At 49.3% G+C, this 19,801-nt stretch overlaps 1 protein-coding gene across 7 annotated transcripts; it reads left to right on the forward strand.

The window, feature by feature from the left end:
- The first annotated feature begins 6,380 nt into the window (after positions 1–6,380).
- On the forward strand, positions 6,381–19,651 carry LOC125519993 (protein argonaute PNH1). Of its 7 annotated transcripts, none has more exons than XM_048684773.2 (23): positions 6,381–6,571; positions 13,310–13,786; positions 13,876–14,087; positions 14,190–14,336; positions 14,456–14,589; positions 14,694–14,803; positions 14,976–15,082; positions 15,426–15,564; positions 15,704–15,820; positions 16,133–16,240; positions 16,331–16,402; positions 16,502–16,624; positions 16,733–16,892; positions 16,983–17,104; positions 17,208–17,345; positions 17,435–17,577; positions 17,660–17,722; positions 17,917–17,980; positions 18,056–18,191; positions 18,494–18,567; positions 18,930–19,024; positions 19,127–19,173; positions 19,286–19,651. In XM_048684773.2, the coding sequence occupies exons 2-23, from the start codon at positions 13,382–13,384 to the stop codon at positions 19,453–19,455; spliced, it is 2,886 nt and encodes a 961-aa protein (XP_048540730.2). In that variant the 5' UTR covers positions 6,381–6,571; positions 13,310–13,381; the 3' UTR covers positions 19,456–19,651. The 7 variants fall into 7 exon arrangements, with proteins under 7 accessions (XP_048540730.2, XP_087394002.1, XP_087394000.1 ...); XM_048684775.2 differs by having other exon boundaries at positions 6,382–6,571; positions 19,127–19,158; XM_087537876.1 differs by having other exon boundaries at positions 13,233–13,786; positions 13,876–14,336.
- The last annotated feature ends 150 nt before the right edge of the window (positions 19,652–19,801 follow it).

A 19,801-nucleotide genomic window follows, 5' to 3' on the forward strand; every position in this document is an offset into this window, starting at 1 on the left:
GCAGTAGGGATCGAGCCGAATCTACTCGTCGCCCGAGCTGTCCAACCCGTCGTTGTCCTCCTCCTTGGGTGGCATTCCGGCCATTGCACGGACCGCCTGATTCTGCTCTTGGGCAAGGGCACGTGTATTCCTCCGCTGCCGCTTCTTTACAACGCGGAAGCGGATGGCTTCCTGCTCTACGACTGCCCTCTGCTGCCGTCATGTCGGCAGCGGAGGCGGCTGATGCGGCCTTACCCTCTCCTTCCCACAGCGGGGCACACCGGTCCTGGTGGGAGTCATACTGCGTCGAAGCGGTAATAGGGAAGAGGATATTTGAAGGCTCTTGGGACCGCGATGATCCAGGGCCGGAGGATCTGAGTGCCCGATGCACCAACGTTATGGAATCGCGCCGGACAAATTGTGCCTTCGGTCGGGCGCTATCCTCCGAGAGCGGCGAAGTGTAATACGGACGGCCATTGCCTTTTTCAACCCGTATGGGATGACACCCGGTCGACGGATCCGGACTGGTCGAAGTCAGATCCGCTGCCCGCCATGCTGGAGAAGGTCGGAGATGCCGGACGAGAGCTTGGGCGGCAGAGGAGAGTGGAGTGGAGTGAAGTAGAGTGAAGTGGCTAGAGTTTGATCCGACGAGCGGATGGAGAGAAATATATGTGGGTTCGGGTAGACCAGCGTAGGCTAGGTCCAACGCAGACATCCCATACTCGGTCCATATTTGAGCTGGATATGAGGGTTGCCGGTCAGCCGGGAGTTTGAGGTTCGTTTAAAGCGTCCACCTGGATCAATTTTTCATGATCGGTCAGTGATCGGGCCGCCCGCCCGAGCGTTTGAGGCGGGTTTGGGACATCCGATTATAGATGCTCTAAGCACCGAGAACACTTATATTCAGGCTAAGCTGCTGTCAAATCTGCACCGGCGGGATACAATTATCACCGCATGATTCAAAGCTACGCTTGCTACATCAGGCTTGTGTCTGGACCTACAGATTTTAGCTTTATTGCTTTGTTACACGGACCTACAGATATTATATGAACCACCCAAGTTGTTGAAATGGACCAAACTCCTGGGAACAACTCCAGATGGAGGAGGGGACGGGGAGAACTAGGTTAGGCTCTGTTTGGTTTTAAATAAATCACCAATTTATAAGTCGAAAAGTGCAAAAAGTGACTTATTTTGCCAAATAGACCTAATTTATAAGTCACCCCAACTTATAAGTCATAAGTTGCTCCATCCCAACTTAAAACTTATAAGTCATCCCCTTTTGCATGGATCCCACCATCTTTACATTAAAAAACAAGATGAAAAGGTGTGCTCAGGTGACTTATAAGTCAGGTGACAACCAAACAGACATGACTTATAAGTCACTGATTTTAAGTCACCTGACTTATAAATCAGGTGACTTATTGGAACCAAACAGGCCCTTAATGTAGCTTTGCCGACCGGGCCACTTTAGATCGACATGCGTGGCTCAGCTTCTTTAGCGTGCGTGAAAGCTCGCTCGTACAAGCTCCGAGTGCTCAAAAGGATCCGGCTCCGGATGCGGATGCCCCCGGTCGAAATACCCACCATCATCGTCTTTTCTCTTGTAACGGCCAGGGCCCGTCACCGCGACCCCCACGTAGCTATGGGTGCAACTGCATGCTGCCGAGGCAAAATCACCTCAACGTGTTTTCAAATCAGCGCAGCCCGAGATAGGAAGCTCCTGAAAAATATTCACAGGGGGTGGTTGTGGCTTGCATGGAGAAACCTGAGCCGCCGTGGGTGGGGCTTGGCCATCCCTGCGACGAGAAGGATACGAACCTCTTCCATCACTTGACGACGATCACCATTCGGGAAGGCAGCAAGACAAATCCATTCTGGCACTCACCTTCGCTTCAAGGTCGAAACCGAAAGACATTAATTGTTCCGTCCATATTTGCCACATTCAAAGGCAAGAGCAAATCTTTGGAGAAGGCCTTGGGGCATGACCTCTCCACTGAGCACATAAACTCAGGCTCAGATCTCACAGTGGAGCACCTTATCGAGTTTGTGGATCTTTGGTCGGAGTTACAAGGAGTAACGACGACGTCACACATGCTATTGTTTGGAAAAGCACGACCTCCGGCGAGTGCACCACCTCTCCGGCCTACTTGGCACAACTTGACAACACAAATGTTGGGGCCTCGCTTGTGAAGCCGGAAGTTTGGAATATCTGGGCACCATCGAAGCTTAATTTTCTTGTTTGGCCTGGCATACAATATAGTTTGTGGATTGCAGACCGGCTACAACGAAGATGATGAAATTGTGGGCTATGTCTGTGCATCTTTTTATGTGTAGATACACTAGGCATTTGGGTCGACATTCAAAGATGGCTTGGGCTGCAACTTGCAACAAGTGAACATCGATGACCGGAGCAACTTCAACTCGGTAAAGGGTTGACAACACTCCATGATAAATGTCAGTGAAAGCACTCGTAAGGGACTAGCTTCCCTTGTTATACTTGTTAGAATTATATTTATGATGCCCTTTGAGGTTTTGTATTTTGTCCTTTGGCCTCCCACATGTACTTGTATATATATTGGCCTCCGTCTACAAGGCCCAATTCGTTGGCTTGGTTCTCTCTCCCGTGGACCAAATGGTTTGGAAAACTTGGGCGTCATCAAAAGGCTAAATTCTTCGCTTGGTTGGCTATCCAAGACAGAATTTGGACTGCAGATAGACTAAAAAAACGTGGATGGCCAAATTGTGGTCTTTGCACCCTTTGCAAGCAGAGCAAGAAAGTGGACCGCATCTTTTCTTCAAATGCCGCTTCACCATTAGGCTATGGAACTTGGTCATTGCAAAATTTGGGCTTCATTATATGGACACCTCTATGTGGCATCTTGAGAGTTCAGTCAAGGAATGGTGGACAAATAGGACCGGCGCCGGAGTCCCCAACAGGAAGGCCATGGCCTCTCTAACCATGCCCGTGTCATGGACCATTTGGAACGAGCGGAATGCCCATATTTTCCGAAACAAGAGTGCTCCACCACCAATCTTGCTAAACAACATCATCTGCGAGGCAAACCTTTGAATCACCGCCGGAGCAAAAAAATTAGGGAACATTATTTTGTGTGAGTAATCTTCCATGCCGTGTAAAAGTGTGCCCTTGTAACAAACTCTATCCTCTTCTTATTTAATAGATGAGGCAAATCTTTTGCCTCGGTTTCGGAAAAAAATATTGGCTTTGGCCTCAAGGTAATATTAAGTTACTATTCCTAACGATACTGACATCGTGGGAGATTTTGTGCGAGAAGAAAATTCCAGGTTTTTAGAAATAATTCATCCATGCTAGGAACCGTGCTTACCAAGATTTAGAGGGAAGCTCTTGTATGGGAGAAGACAGGGGCTAAAGATCTAGGATCTTTGATGCCACGAGCCCACCAGAGTAATTGGTTGTAGCCCCTATTGTATGGTTGCATTTTGTTTGTAAATTCTTCTTAATTAATGTGATGAGGCAAAGTTTTTACCCCTATTTCAAAAAGAAAAAGAATCTAATACTGCAAGCCCTATAGAATGCTTTCAGAAGGCTATGAGAACTCATTTTTCCTTTTAGCACGGCTTATGACTCCCAATCTAGTGGTCAAGTAGATAGAGACAATCAAATTCTCGAAGACATGTTCAAAGTATGTGTTATATCTTTCGGCATGAATTGAAAGAATTATCTTCCATTCATCAAGTTCACATATAATGGCCTTGCCAAGGCCGTTAAAAAAGACCCCGCGATAGCCAGGGGTGTCACATGCTGTTGAAGCTAAATTACCCCCAAACATGGGGTGCTACCGTGTTTTCAAATCACAAAAGACCGAAACAAGAAGATCGTGGAAAACATTCACAAGAAGATGCATGGATGACACAAGAAACATTACAGTGCTGATATAAAATATTTAACACCGATCAATCAAACCACAACTCAAACCCGCTCCTCCCCCGCGGCACCACCCCCTTCTTCGCTCCTCCTTCCCATCGCCGCCGTTGAAGGACACTGCCAGGTGAAGCCCATGCGAAGCATGGCATGAGCGCGACCCCTTGTGACAATTTTTCTCATAGATTCGGGTTAACTCAAAGCTCCATGGGTGACTCATCCTGGTGTCGCACTTCCCGCTGACGCGACGTTCATCCACGAGGGCGACGTTGCGGTGTGGCCTCAGTCTGACGCACACCTTGCTCTACCTCCATCATCTGGTTCGGATCACTCTGTACTTTTTTGCTATAGGAACATCATACCCTCCAACGAGGTTCTGTTAAAAAAATTTATGCACAAATTTCATAAATATTGCTTTCTGGTGATGGTGTACACAAAAGTAATTTTTTTGGATAAAAACATAGTTCTTTGGTGTCTTAAGTCTTTTTTTTCTTGCATCATCTATCTATTTAGATACTAAGCCCCCAAGATTTAAAGCCTCTAGTGCGTCGGGAGTTGTGGGGATTGGTAGGCCCGCTTGTAGGGGGGGGGGGGGGGTTGTCACTGGTTGAGTGTAACGCACATCCATACATACGAATATAGTCGTAATGGATTGGCCGGTTTTGAGAAGGTTCTAGAAGGTATTGACTGACATTTTGCTTTTCTTTCTTTTCTGTGTTTTCTCACAGATTTTAACAGTTTTTCTTTTGTTTTTGTGTTTATTATCATTTCCATTTTTCATTTCTTATTCTCTTTCCCTCCTTTCATTTTTCGTTTAATTTTTTTAAATTCATCGACATTTTAGAAACTGTGAACACTTTTTTCAAATATATGAATATTTTAGAAGTTCCTGAACTAAACTCCCAAGATTTGAAGCCTCTAGTGAGTCGGGAGCTCTGGGGATTGCTATGGGGCCTGCTTGTAAGGGGGTGTGTAGCTGGTTGAGAGTAACACACATCCATATAGCCGTAATGGTCGGCTGTTTTGAGAAGGTTCTAGAAGGTATTGACTGACATTTTGTTTTCTCTTTCTTTTCTGCATTTTTTCTATAGGTTTTAACAGTTTTTCTTTTGCTTTTTTCCTGTTTGTATTTATTATCATTTCCCTTTTTTCCATTTCTTATTCTCTTTCCCCTTGTTATTTACCTTTTTTTATTTTTTAACATTTAATTCAGACCATTTTAAAAATCATAAAAAAAATTCAAATACAAGAACATTTTTAAAGTTCATGAGCATGTTAAAACTTGCAACCCTTTTTTCCAATTTCAGAACATTGTTCTAAATCCATGAACATTTTAAATTTCCAGATTTTTAAAAATCATGTTTTTACTTCACAATATCTACTATAAATCTATGCACAACTTTTGATTCTTAAAAAAGTCAAAAGGAAAAATGGGAATTTCAAACAGGGTATAGATGGGTATTTCGTTTTCGAACCAAGTACGTTCACCTCAAAGCAAACAAACCAAGCGCAGCACTTGCCGTGAACAGTGCCGCAGGGAGTACAAAGCGGACTTCACTGTATGCCTCCTCACTGCACCACTGTGCCTTCCCTCCGCATGCATCGTTCGGCGCAAATTGAAACCCAAAACTGTATCACCGGTCCGCAGGTTCAAACGAAACTCCCCAACCCCAAGCTACAGCTAAATAGCAGTGGTCCAGTGGTTCCCTGCCCGTCAACAGTTTCCTGAGGCTCCATCCACCGTCAGTCAGCTGCTCCACCCCACCGGAACAACAGAAAACGCACCGGCTCGGTGACCGCGCCCGGTCATGTAAAACGCGCGCAAAGCCAGCGCCAAGTTTCTTTTCTCTCCTCTCTCTCGAAAGAAAACGAAAGAGGTGCGTGAGATTTCCCCCTCAGCGCCCCCGTCTCTTTTTCGGGCGGCGGCCGGCGAGCAAGCCGCTTTGTAGCTCTCGGTCCGTCGCGTGCATTTGCATGCGCTGCTTTTCCCCTTGATCGCTTTGCTCGGACCGACGTACGACGTACGACCACGACGCCTCGCCGCCGCGCCGGCCGGCGCACGCCTTGTTTCGAGGCCGGCGACGGAATGTCTACCCAACACATAATCTGTCCGGGGCAAAAAATGAAAAGAAAACGTTCTCTACACTTAGAGGTCGCCACGCCGTGTTTCTCGTGTTTTCACCGTGCGTAAAAAGCCACGCGGTAAATCAGGAAAACCGTAACGTTCTACGTTCCACCAAAGGCCTCGCCTAAAGACGAGAGGTAAAAGAGAGGGAGAGGCAGATTAGTAATCGCAGGGGTAAAAAGAAGGAAGCGGGCGGGGTGCGTGAAAAGACGGCCGCCGCTTTTGTGTTGTGCGTGCGTGAGCACTGGCTCTGCTTTAGCTCGGGCTAGGCTGCGTGCATGGCATGGCATGGCAATGGCGTGGCCCCCGGCTACTAGCTTTGCTTTGCTTTGCCTTTTAGTTTTGCTTTTCCCGCGGCTTTATATAAGCGCAGCGCCCCTCCGGCGCCTCATGCCACTTTGGACCGGATCTTTGCCTGCCTGCTTATTACTATCCTCTACACTTAGCCGTTGCTCACTGCGACTACCCACCGTTGCCATTGCCAAGGGAGCAGCCGAGAGGAAGCTAGCTTGGATAGCAGCCAGGAGCGCGCTTCCCTGAGGCTTCTATCACCACGCATCGCTCAGGTACGCTACGGTAGCTTCCGGTGGTCGTTGCCTAGCTCACATCCTCCGATCCAATTTATTACGCGTACGTTTCTTCCAGCAACAACGTACCGTAGCAGTAAATACACACTACAGTACTCGCAGCCCAACAAGCATTGCAGCGGAGCGGCACTGTGCACGGAGCACTGCTCCGCCGCTGCACATTCATCCAGCAAGTACCGGCGCACATCACACTTTGCCGCGGATTCGCTCGGACGCTCGCTCTGCGTCTCCTTCCTTTCGATGCCATGCGGCCTTGGTCGGGTCCGTCGGCGGCGCTTCCGAGGCGTCCGGCCGGCCGGCCGCATGCACGGCTAGCCAGCAACAGCAAGAGAGGGGAAACCGGCTTTCCCGTCGGCCCGTAGCGTAGCCGCGCGGCCATGGCGTCGAGCCAAAACCGCACTGTCGAGATCCCAGTCACACATCACGGCCATGTACGCCCGTCTCTTCTGCCTCTCCTCTCTCTCTCTCTCTCTCTCCATCCATCCTCTGCCGGCCATTAAATGGACGCATGCATGCAGCATGCACGCGATCCACTTCTTCAAACTTGGGCGGAACAACTCATGATTGCGTCGCTTGTAGGCTTCCCGCTCGTCGTCTTCCTCCGACTCTCCTTCTTGCCTCCGCGGTAGGGCGCCCTAGGCTGGCTGATCCTCGGTCCTTTTTCCCTTCCATGAAAGCAGCACAGTAGGCCGTGTTCATCTACTTGTCCTGCCATGCTAGATTGATACTTGATAGCACACCATCGACGACGAAAATTATTCTTGAGCCTGGCAGGTTACATGTGGCTGGCTAGTGAGTGGACACCACGTAGGCGAATGAGTGGGCACCCTATCTCCCGTAGATTTTTTCTGCTACTGCCACTCTTTTTCTAGTCTACCAACTCATGTGAGCGCACTTCATTCCAGCCCCAGGGTGAAAACGGTAGTATTATGAGCAGTAAAGTAAAAAAAAACTACATTTCATTTTGCTGCAAAAAACAGCACACGCATGCTGGGGCGAGTGGGCGACAGCGTAGACGAATAGCATCTCCGTTTAGAAAAAGAAATGAGGTCTCAAAGCAAGCAGGTCTCTTTTATCCACGACAGCGGTGAAAAAAACAACCCGGCTAGCTTTCATGGGTCCGTGCCAAAAGCCTCTTTCCGCAGAGCATTTGCGGCCCTTTTCTCTTCCTTTCACCCGTCGACCAGGGTAAAAAAAAGATAGAGCCAGCCAGCTGCTACGCAGTGGAGCTCTGTGGAGACTCAGCGAGTGGCCCTATCTAGCTATCATCCTACCGGTGGGTGCTTGCCTGCCGGCACGTCGCCCGTCCATCCATCCGTCCGTCCGTCCGTAGGGAGAATGCCGGCCGGTGTCACCTCACCGGCGCGGTGCGTACGTTCGATCCGATCACCGCGACCGCTCGCCCGGCTCCTTCCTCCGGCAGGGAGGGCGCGGCGGCGGTGGCGCCCCGCCGGGCGACCGACGTGACGGGTAGATTTTACGTGCACGCGTCGCGCTGCCCGTACGGCCGCGGCAGGCGGCCCCACCGCGTGCGTCAGCCACTGTGCTGTGTTGCTTGGCGTGGCTTGATGAAGATGCGCGTGCCGGCTCTGCCGGGCTTGTGCGCGCCGCGGCAGCACGCCTCCCACTTTCATTTTCATGCGTGCAAGCTTGGTGTGCGTAGCAGTACCTTTTTTTAACCCAAATCGGGCGGTTGCGCCAAAGGTGTTCATAACTCGGCCGTCCGTCCGGGGACACTTCTCCGGCGAGAGAAACAAACGAGAATAATACTCTCTCAGTCAATTATTTGTCTTAGATTCGTCTAGATACGAATGTATCTAAATCTAGGACACGTAATTTCGGATGGAAATAAAAGTATTTCAAGACGCGTGATAGATGAGCTGCAGATTCCGGGAGTTTTTGGTCGCTTACGTGTCCCACCACCAAAGGGTAATTGGAACAAAGGAGTGCTGCAAAACTTATAGACATGAAACAACCAAATAATAATAATAGGTGGCTGAGAATTTTAAAATATGAAACTTGATAAAAAAAATGACATCGATACTCCACAAATCACTCTGCAAAACAGTCTAGAACTAAATTGAACAAAAGATGCGCCTGAGACTTTTAAAAGAAAATTCATGCGCTTGGCAAACACATTTTAACAAACATGTATGTATGTGTTTTAGGCATTTTTATGGCTTGTGATAGAACTTGAATTGCGCTATGTGTTTTAAGACCGCATATGCTCTTGACATATACACATAATGCACAACACAAACACGTTTTCCTGTGCAATATTAAAATGTTGCGGAAACTAAACTGGGGCATGGACAACCCGACTGGGCGGGCATGTCTCAAAATCCCGCTATCTAGGGCTAAAACCTAGTCTGAAACCCTAGAAAAGAACCGAGAAACATGCTTTTAGGATTTATAGATGGAAGTAGGAATATGATTCTATCATTTAATCTCGACAATGAGTTATTTAACATTAAAAATAATATTTTCTCAAGTCCTAGGCCGAATCAGAGCCTGGCATTTTCTGGCTTGCTTTGCAAATTAAGCCCGTCTGTAAAAACCACCCACTCAATGTTAGGTTTCACGCAAACAAGGCAAATGCTGCGTGCCATATTGAAAAATAATACCAAAAATAGGGTCTCTAGTCGAGGCTATCGACAAATTGGAGATGACCGACACCATGTGAGATCGATCTGCGGTGAGCAAAAGAACCCATCGACATTATACCGGGGAATGAAAAGCCATGGAATGAATACTGAGCCAGCTAGGAATCTAGACAATCTTTCTTGTCATCACACGACCATGGCGATCAGTTTCATCTAGTCTATCTTGGACCAAACACGGCATCTCTATATAGTTGCTTGTCTTGTTGTCAATATAATTTTTTTCTGAGCCGTATAACACATTTTTTATGGTGTACCGACATTTACATCAAAACAAAGACACAAATACAAATATTTTTGCCGACATGCCAGTACAAATTCGACCGCTGTTGTACACACACACACACACACTTATTTAACACAAAAATCAACGGCATCTTCATCTAGCTTCTCTGGGTGGCACACCACAATTATATGTTCGTAGTGACAGACGAGCTATATTCCCCCTTGCGCACGAAAAAAAGTACTCCGTAGTCGTCTATATCTATACAAGTGAAAGAAACCGTTGCTCCGAAAAAGAGGGACAAAAACATAAAACCGGACCATTTTCCGTTCCCCCCACTCCACGCGCGCGTGCGTGCATGGCTCCTCCCGTCTCCGTCTCGATCGGGACCAGCACCTATTACCATCCCGCGTGCGCGCGTGCCGCCAGCCTCCGTGTGTCTGCGGCGTTCACGCCCGTACGCGCCCCCGCGTGGGCGAACGGCCAAGCGCGCACGCCGACGGGGCCCCTTCCACCCCGGGAGCGCGCGCACGCAGCGCATGGGCTGGCTGTCTCGCCTCCATCCGCTGCCTTTCCCCGCGCCGCTTGGTGGTCGCATGGCTCCGGCGCGGCTCGCACGCCGCGTCGCTGTCCCGCCCACGCCCACGCCCACGCCCGGGGCAAAAGACGCCGGCGATCGGGACGGCACCGTGTGGCCTGTCTCTCTGTCGTTCGTTGGTATCCCTGTTGGCGTGCGTTTTGCCTCGGCTTCGGACCGATCGAGGCCATCTCCGTTCTCGTGATAATACCATGGCACAGTAGCACCCGCATGCCATTCACGTGCGCGCTCCTCTAGGCTCTAGCCATGGTGCTTCCAAAAAATCTTCCTCCCTTCCGTCTCTCGGATGGGAACGCATGTGTGCATGTGTGCATGCAGGGCCGAGCGAGCATCATGGCCCGTTCCCAGCTTCAACGCCGCCATGATACTCTCTCTGCCCTCGCCATCAGCGGCGGCAGGACTGCTGCGTACCACACCTGGTGCGCTGCCTGCACCACACCGTCAATGATGGCTTTTCTCCGCTCCCCACCACCTCCGTACGCACGGCGTGGATGTCGCATCGCATCTCCTCCCGCCCGCCGGTCAACTCCTCCATCGAGCCCCGATCGAGCGACGCGACGCCGTAGTGGGCGTTGCACTCGGCTGGGCCGGGCGCGGCATGGCCCTGCCGCGCGTCCCCACGCCGCACAATCTGGCGCCGCACCATGCAGATTATGGGCGCGATCACCACCTGTTCCTGTTTCTGTTTCTGCCTCAGCCTTGCGCCATGCCCGGCATCTCTCCGTGCGACGCGGCACAGCTTTATTGACCAGAACAGGCCTCCACAGAGGAGGAGGGAGACGAGTCTGCGCGGCAAGAGGTGCGTGACAGTGACGAGGAATCTGGCACGGACGCTTCAGCATTAGACCTCGATTAGGGTAACGCCATTACGAGATGGTGTCTGCCCTTAATTAATCACGTAGTACAAGTAGTGCAACGGTTTCCACGAGACATTCCAAACGTCTAGTAGTACTGTACCAAGTTGCCGCCATGTCGCTGCTCAATCCGTACGAGTTCCCCTAATAGCTCGATGCCAACGCGTTCCCGCCGATGCATCCGTAATCCAAATCCATCGCGGAGACGGCGGCCAGGGAATCTGTTCCGATCCTCCCTCCGGCCGACTCAAAAGAAACTCCGGGGCCCCGGCCGCCGTAGACGTAGTGCGTGATGGCGCCTTTCTAGCAAGTATAAGTAATGGAGGAGGCGACGGGCCCAAAACAAAACAAAACGCACTAACGAGGCCATGCCGCAGCAGCCGGGCCGCAGAGGCCTGGCCCTGAACTCTGCACGCAATAGTATAGCAAGCAAGCAGCACGCGCACGCAGCCGCTGCCATGCCATGCCATGCGCGCGCAGGCACAGGCATTAACCCCACTCACGCACAGCGGCAGCGGCGACGGCGGGGCAGGCTGGCGCGGGGCGGTACGGTGGGTGGGCACTGGGCCAGTTGGTTCGTGCCGCAGCCGCTGCTCCCGCTGCTGCCTCCTCCACTCCACTCGCGCGGCCTGTAGCCTCTGGTCGAACGCTCCGCTTTGTCTCCCTCGGAGCGGAACAGGAACGACGCCTCGGCCGGCGCGCCGTCGCCCGCCGCCGTGGCCGCGCCCACGACGTTGAACGCCGAAGGCCGGGCCATGCCTATGTGTGCTCATTCTCCGGCTTGGCTGGGCTGGCGCTGCCGTCGTGCGGCAGTGTTTGGGGCCGTGCGCGTGCCAGAGACGGATGAAGGAATATAGAATGCGTTCGGGCCATGAGGATTGAGGGTTCTATTCTGGAACAGCGGGGCGGCTTCTTCCTTGCTGTCGGGCGGCACGCTGCCAAAGCGTACGCGCGGCCACCGAGGCTGTTGGTGGACGACGTTTGCCGCTGCTTTGTACGACTAGTGGAGCAGAGTAGAGTAGCCCTGGTTGCCTTGTTTGTTTAGGGGTAGCCTAGCGTCAGGTTTACGGTAGTGCCACTCACGGGACCATCACCAGCAACCTGAGAACCCCTTGCTAATCCACAAGTAGTAGTGGTATGGCTTCCAAACGATTCGGTTAATTCATGTTGCTCGTATGTTAATTTGGTGCCATTTTCAAGTATTCTGTGCAAAAACCATCTGAAAGTTGGGGCTGTGTAAGAAAGAAGCACGTCCAGGAGTACAGTGTGAGAGGAGAAATGCTACTCTTACAGGCAATTCACTACGGATTAGAGCCCACAGTTTTTTACAGTATGCGCACCACCGCATCATGCAGCACACGCTCTCCTTTTGAAGGATTATTTACTCCCCCGGTCCTCTGCATATAAGAATTGTCTGAGGTCAAACTTTGGAAAGTTTGATCATATTTATATGAAAAAACATCAACATCTACAAAGCTAAATTTATATAATATGAAAACTAATGTCACGATGCATCTAATGTTGTTGATTTCATATTTGAAATGTTGATATTTTTTTCTATAAACTTGGCCAAAGTTTACAAGGTTTGACTCCAGATAAATATTATATATTTTTTTAGAAAAGGAGGATGACCCCCGGCCTCTGCATCTGGGAGATGCATACGGCCACTTTATTGATTATTCAACAAGGACACAAAGTGAACTAGTAAAAAGGAGCGGAGGGAGTATTATATACTACTAACAATAAAGACACAAAGTACTAGCTCCTCATTCTTTTGTAAATAAACAAACAGTCTACGACCTCCGCTCCTGGGTGCGATGAACAACAATAATAGTAGAGTACAAGGCACTAGCGGCCAGGCGCACGAACATGCGATGCACTTTTCAATGAAAATCCCCATCATCCGACCTACTCCTCCGGTGCCACCATCCATCCGAAGCTCACCTCCCCACTAGAGTATCTCGCGCCCCGATTAATCCATCCACACGGCCCATACCCATGCTACGAATAAATGCTACCGTCTCCTTTCTTTCTACGACGCCTGCCACCTTTGTAAACCCCATCCCGGACGGAGGATGGATTAATTGGAGCGCCGCGCGCCGCACCGCAGAGGATGTATTTATCACGGAAGGGAACGCGTGCCTGCCTGCGTGCCTGCGACTGCGGCCACAAGAGGTCAAACCTGCTGCTGTTGCCGCATCAGTGCCGTGCCGGTTCTAATGCCTTTCTGTCCCGCGCGCCCCCATTAACCCATCCTCTCTCTTCTCTTCCCTCCTTACCCCGCTCCTCTCCTTCGTTTTTACAGTGGGTGGGTTCTTCTTGCTTTGCTCCTTGCTGCTGATCGCGCAGGCTACTGTGGTAACATTATAAGGCGCCGTGCAGGGGGCCGCCCGCTCCGGTCCTGCCAGCGACCGCCTTGTCGGGTAACCAGCGCGTCGCCAGCCGCTTGCTCACATGCTGGAGGTGCTGGAGATGACGCCGCCGCCGCAGCAGCAGCCCCGGCGCCAGCCCAGAGGGGGCGGCGGCGGCGGCGGTGGGAGGAAGCAGCCGCTGCAGAGCAGCGTCGCGCAGCCCAAGGCGGAGCCGCCGCAGCCGCCGCCGCCAGAGGGAGCCAAGAGGTGCGGCGGGAAGCGGCGCGGCGGCCGCGGGCGCGCCAGGCCCGCGGAGGAGCCGCGGCCGGCGCCGGGGCCCGTGGCGGCGGCGGCGGCGGCCACGCGCGCCGTCATTGGCCCGCCCGTGCCCGGCAAGGGGCTGTCCTTCTGCCGGCGGCCGGGGTTCGGGACCGTGGGCGCGCGCTGCGTCGTCAAGGCCAACCACTTCCTCGCCGAGATTCCCGACAAGGACCTCACCCAGTACGACGTAAGTGCTCGTCCCCCCCGCCATTCCCGCTCCCAGAGCGCGGTCGAGATGGAAGAATAAAAATGCTGGCTTTGTTGGCGTCCTTGCAGGTCAAGATCACGCCGGAGGTGACCTCCCGGTGCGTGAACCGGGCCATCATCGCCGAGCTGGTGCGCCTCTACCGGGAGTCCGACCTCGGAATGCGCCTCCCGGCCTACGACGGCCGCAAGAGCCTCTACACCGCGGGCGCCCTCCCGTTCGACGCGCGCGAGTTCGTCGTCCGCCTCACCGACCACGACAGCGGCACCGGCGTGCCCCCACGGTACGCGCCCGCATTTCGGCATTTCTTCTCTTGTTACGCCCTCCTTCTTGATGGCAGCCAACTCATGTCTTGCTACTTGCCTGGTCGACGACGGTGCTGCAGCGAGAGGGAGTACAGGGTCGCCATCAAGTTCGCCGCGCGCGCCGACCTCCACCACCTCCGGCAGTTCATCGCCGGCCGGCAGGCCGACGCGCCGCAGGAGGCCGTCCAGGTCCTCGACATCGTCCTCCGGGAGCTCGCCAGCCAGAGGTATTCACTCACTCGGCGCCTGCATTCAAATTAGGACGCACAGCACGCATCATCCATTGCAATTTCATTCAAGCTTATTGGATGGAGCTGAGCTGATGGCGTCTCCTGTGCAATGGCAGGCACGTGGCGATAGGGCGGTCGTTCTACTCGCCGGACATAAGGAAGCCGCAGCGGCTCGGCGACGGCCTGCAGTCGTGGTGCGGCTTCTACCAGAGCCTCCGGCCGACACAGATGGGCCTGTCGCTCAACATAGGTGAGATGAGATGCTCGAACATCTTGTGCCCCCCCATGCATGTGATCTCCTGCCCTGGCCCTGTGCTTGCTGCTCGCTTACACGGTGACTGATGTTGATGCCAGATATGTCGTCCACCGCGTTCATCGAGGCGCTGCCGGTGATCGACTTCGTGGCCCAGATACTAGGGAAGGATGTCATGTCAAGGCCATTGTCGGATGCAAACAGAATTAAGGTAAATCGTCGCTGTGGGGAGCAAGGAATCTGGCATAGTACTGCTGCACTGGCCATGTGCCAGATGCTATTTGCTTGCTACTGTATTGGTTACAGACTGTTAGCTGGTTCGTTCATGTCCTTCTGATTGTGCCGCGTTGCCTAACGAAGATATTTTCCTAAATGCCAAGCAGATCAAGAAAGCGTTGCGGGGCGTCAAAGTCGAGGTTACTCACCGGGAAAATGTGAGGCGGAAGTACCGCATTTCGGGGGTGACTGCACAGCCAACTCATGAACTCATGTAAGTTTAGACTGTGCTTCATTCCGTTGCTCCCATGTAGTGCCATTGTTTGGTTAGGGCCGTATGCATCGTTCTGATGCAGAGGCCGGGGCATTCCCCTTTTTCAAAAAAAAAAAAAACAAAAAAAAAAGTGCCATTGTTTGGCAGATGTCTACACCAAGCTTTTCAGCAAGCACAAAGGCCTAATAGCACACCCTCTTGATTCCTACCTTAAAATTCAAACCGCGTACTTCAATATATTGATTGGATCTAATCCGTAGATAGAGTGAGCCTAATTATATATACATGGGAGCCTGATTGCTACAAAGTGCCCAACTGTGGTTGATTTTGCTTCTTTTGACAGTTTCCCAATTGACGATCAAATGAATATGAAGTCTGTCGTGGAGTATTTCAAGGAAATGTATGGGTTTACCATTCAGCAATCACATCTTCCTTGCCTTATGGTTGGAAACCAAAAGAAGGCAAACTATCTACCAATGGAGGTAAGCTTGGCAAATCGCAAGTCCTGTTAGCTGGCCAATTTGTATATTGGAGTAATGTTTTTTACTTCCTCGGTACGAATTGTAATGTTAGTATCAGTGTTACATCGGTCGATTGTGTTTTTGTGACTTTTCTTACCAGGCCTGCAAGATTGTTGAGGGTCAGAGATACACAAAGAGGTTGAACGAAAAGCAGATCACATCACTGCTAAAGGTTACATGCCAAAGGCCTAGAGAAAAGGAAATGGATATTCTACAGGTCCAGAGTTTTCTCCTAATCACATGAATAACTGCATATACATTTACATGTTGGGTAGGGTTAGATGTGCTAGGTTTTTGTTCCAACGAAGCTGATGGTCTTGTTAAAACAAGTCCTGTGCATTGCCACACATGCATGCAGCATGCTCATGCTCATTAATTGTCCTATCCTTAAGTGCTTGTTTTTATTTGCCTGTGGTCCAAACTTCCCATGCAATACATGCTAGTACTAGGGTTTTTCTTCATGGAAGAATTTTGCTGATCAATGCTGTTGGTAAATAGAGCTCAGGTGTCTAAATGAATTTGTTTTCAGACAGTTCATCAAAACGGATATGACCAAGATCCTTACGCAAAGGAATTTGGGATCAACATAAGTGAGAAGCTAACATCCGTTGAAGCGCGGGTCCTTCCTGCACCTTGGGTACAATTATGATCGTACAGTGTTATTCTTGTCTATAGTTAGCTGATACTCTTTGCTAATAATGCGGACATGGTTTTTTGTGGAGTACAGCTGAAATATCATGATGCTGGAAAGGAAAAGGAGTGCCTGCCACAGGTTGGTCAATGGAACATGGTGAACAAGGTTAGATTCTATTTCTGCAGTAGTTGCACGCCTCATGTCCTATTTATCATGGTGCGGATCACACTTTGTTTACAACTAAAATAAACTCAACTTTTTCAGAAAGTGATCAATGGGGGCAAGGTAAGTCACTGGGCTTGTATAAACTTCTCAAGGAGTGTTCAAGAAACCACTGCACGCGGATTCTGCCAAGAGTTGGCACAAATGTGTCAAATTTCGGGCATGGTAGTGTAACCCTCATTTCTGATAAAAAAAATTTTGACATGGCCGAGAGGCCATTGTAAACTTTCATGCGTAGCATGTTGTTTAGTTTGATCTCTGCTGTTATTGCAGGAATTCAACAGTGAACCTGTGCTTCCAATATATTCAGCTAGACCAGATCAAGTAGCGAAGGCACTAAAGCATGTGTATAATGTTGCACTACACAAACTCAAGGGTAAAGAACTTGAACTTCTTTTGGCCATCCTCCCAGACAATAATGGAGCTTTATATGGTAAGTGCCAATCATGCTAATTACCCCGTGTATTCTCATTTCTTCTGAATTCTCTTATATTGGTTTGAATCATAAACTCTATTTTTGCAGGTGACATCAAGCGTATCTGCGAAACCGATTTGGGCTTGATATCGCAATGTTGCTTAACGAAACATGTTTTTAAGATCAGCAAGCAATATTTGGCAAATGTCTCACTAAAAATCAATGTTAAGGTACTAACTTTATCACCTTATTTACAACAAACATACTGTAGACCAATAATCTAGTAATTTGCTACCATGCTAATTTATGACATGTTGATATGATTAAATTCAGATGGGAGGAAGAAACACCGTGCTCGTGGATGCGCTAAGTTGGAGGATTCCGTTGGTCAGTGACATACCAACTATTATATTTGGTGCAGATGTAACACATCCTGAAACTGGGGAGGACTCTAGTCCATCCATTGCTGCAGTAAGTCTTAGAGACCTGTTCTGCTTATTCCACATCACTCTCCATACATACATATATTATCTAGCCCTTTTCTAATTAGCTGCTTGCAGGTTGTGGCTTCTCAAGACTGGCCGGAAGTTACAAAATATGCTGGATTGGTGTGTGCACAGGCACACCGACAAGAGCTCATTCAGGACCTTTACAAAACATGGCATGATCCTCAGAGAGGCACCGTAACAGGAGGCATGGTCAGGTATTTATCAAGGAACACTTCTTGAAAACTAGTAAAATAACTTTTTCAATGAGATACTTGATGTGTTTATTTTGCTGTGCAGGGAACTCTTAATATCATTCAGGAAGGCCACGGGACAGAAACCATTGAGGATAATTTTCTATCGGTGAGCTAGTGAAAAAGCTATAAGATAATAGATAGTCAAACACAATAATGTTTAGGTTTGGCATCTTTTGTAGAGCGGAGTAAAAAGAACATTTCAAGGCCTTTTTATGTGGCAATTAAACTAGCTTATCTGGTAATTCTATAAATTAACACTATATCTTCCCCGCAATTTTTTTAACACCATCTTTCATCCAGGGATGGCGTTAGTGAAGGCCAATTCTACCAAGTTCTCCTTTATGAGTTGGATGCTATCCGTAAGGTAGGATACACTTGTGTTTTCTAATGTAGATCTTCTAACCACTTCAGACATTTTCTAACAAATGCTTTCTTCTAGGCTTGTGCGTCCCTAGAACCAAATTACCAACCTCCTGTAACGTTTGTGGTGGTTCAAAAGCGTCACCATACAAGACTGTTTGCAAACAATCACAAAGACAGAAGTAGCATGGACAAAAGTGGAAATATTTTACCTGGTAATCATCTAGTCATGGCCTCTATATGTTTGAAGCCATGGGATGTAGTGCACATTATTACGTCCACTAACATATTGTGAACTTTTTAGTATTTAACTGTTTTTTTATATGATACCATTTTTTTCATGCTATTATTGAAAATATTAAAACACAATTTGGGTAAGCTAAATATTTTCAGAAAGGAAATTTGGGTATGCTCATTGTAGGATACTGTATTTTTTCCGGTATAGCATACTGTATGTAATATGTGATTCCATTGTCTTGGTAATAATACAAGGACTAATTGCTTGCAAAAATTACAGGAACTGTTGTTGATTCGAAGATATGCCACCCAACGGAGTTTGATTTCTACCTCTGTAGTCACGCTGGAATCCAGGTAAGAATATTGTACTGGTCCCTTGCTGAAGGCTGACATACACTGAATTTGTCGTTGCTCGGGTCCCGTGCCTTGTGGTCAAGCATTTGAATAGACTTGGTGTTCTCTTTTCAACAAAGCTCTCACTGCGCCTAGCTAGTACCTAGCAGAGGAGACATGGTAAAAAGAATAAACTAACTGACAGTATGCCAAAAAATTTAGATCATGTGAATGTACAAACACATGAAAACTTCCACTTCTTTTGGAAAAGATTGTACTGTACCTGCAAAAGTGTTGTACTAGAAGTATGGGAATATTTTACCCCAGATTCTCCACCCTCTTGTGATTTGATGAAATGACTGATGTGTGAGTTCTGTCACCAGGGAACAAGTAGGCCAGCTCACTACCATGTCCTCTGGGATGAGAACAACTTCTCGGCAGACGAAATGCAGACGTTGACAAACAACCTTTGCTACACGTACGGCATGATGACTGCTTTGTGTTATGTTTTGTCTCTTGCTCTTCACACCTGGATCTTCTAAGAAGTGACTGATCTGATTCTGTTATGCTGATTTTGCAGTTACGCACGGTGCACGCGCTCCGTTTCCGTCGGTATGTTCTTCCGTGGTAACCGAAGCATTCTTCAGCTTCTCTGTTTATCTGCAAACATTGTAAGTTCTCGTACCTACGTATGTCGCAAATCTGAACCATGGTGTCTTTGTCTTTGCTGCTCCAACAGTCCCACCTGCGTATTACGCGCATCTGGCTGCGTTCCGGGCGCGGTTCTACATGGAGCCGGAGCTGTCGGAGAACCACACGTCGAAGAGCTCCAGTGGGACGAATGGTACCTCGGTGAAGCCTTTGCCCGCTGTGAAAGAGAAGGTGAAGAGGGTGATGTTCTACTGTTGACAGAGGGACTAGTTTTAACTACTCACAGTTATGTGCCTAACACTGTAGAATTTAGCACTAGAGGGTTAGGTTAGCTTTCTCCCGGAAAGGAAGAGAAGAGAAGATCATTTCTGCATTTTGGACCCCTGAACAATCTCTCGACTACCTCTGTAAAGTATTCAGAAAGCATGTATAATAGTAGTTCTTGCTTGGGTCAGATGTCATCCAGTTCCTGAGCAGCAATGTTTAAACTCACCAGCATAACTGACTTGCATGCTTCTGGCCAGTGCATCTGATATAACTGCTCTGATGCTTTCCCATGACAATAATACGAAAGATCTCAATAGAACATAATCAAAGAGTATAG

This window comes from Triticum urartu, chromosome 7A (genome assembly GCF_056163025.1).
Source record: "Triticum urartu cultivar PI428250 chromosome 7A, HENAU_Tu73, whole genome shotgun sequence".
NCBI classification, from domain to species: domain Eukaryota; kingdom Viridiplantae; phylum Streptophyta; class Magnoliopsida; order Poales; family Poaceae; genus Triticum; species Triticum urartu.

What these genes read in the sequence shown, in the direction of transcription:
- LOC125519993 (XM_087537876.1), top strand. Translation starts at nt 13,382, where the DNA reads ATGCTGGAGGTGCTGGAGATGACGCCGCCGCCGCAGCAGCAGCCCCGG. An exon ending in AGGAAATGGATATTCTACAG is followed by an intron (nt 15,821 to 16,132) that starts GTCCAGAGTTTT and finishes ATTTGTTTTCAG; the next exon opens with ACAGTTCATCAAAACGGATA. An exon ending in CGTCGGTATGTTCTTCCGTG is followed by an intron (nt 19,174 to 19,285) that starts GTAACCGAAGCA and finishes CTGCTCCAACAG; the next exon opens with TCCCACCTGCGTATTACGCG.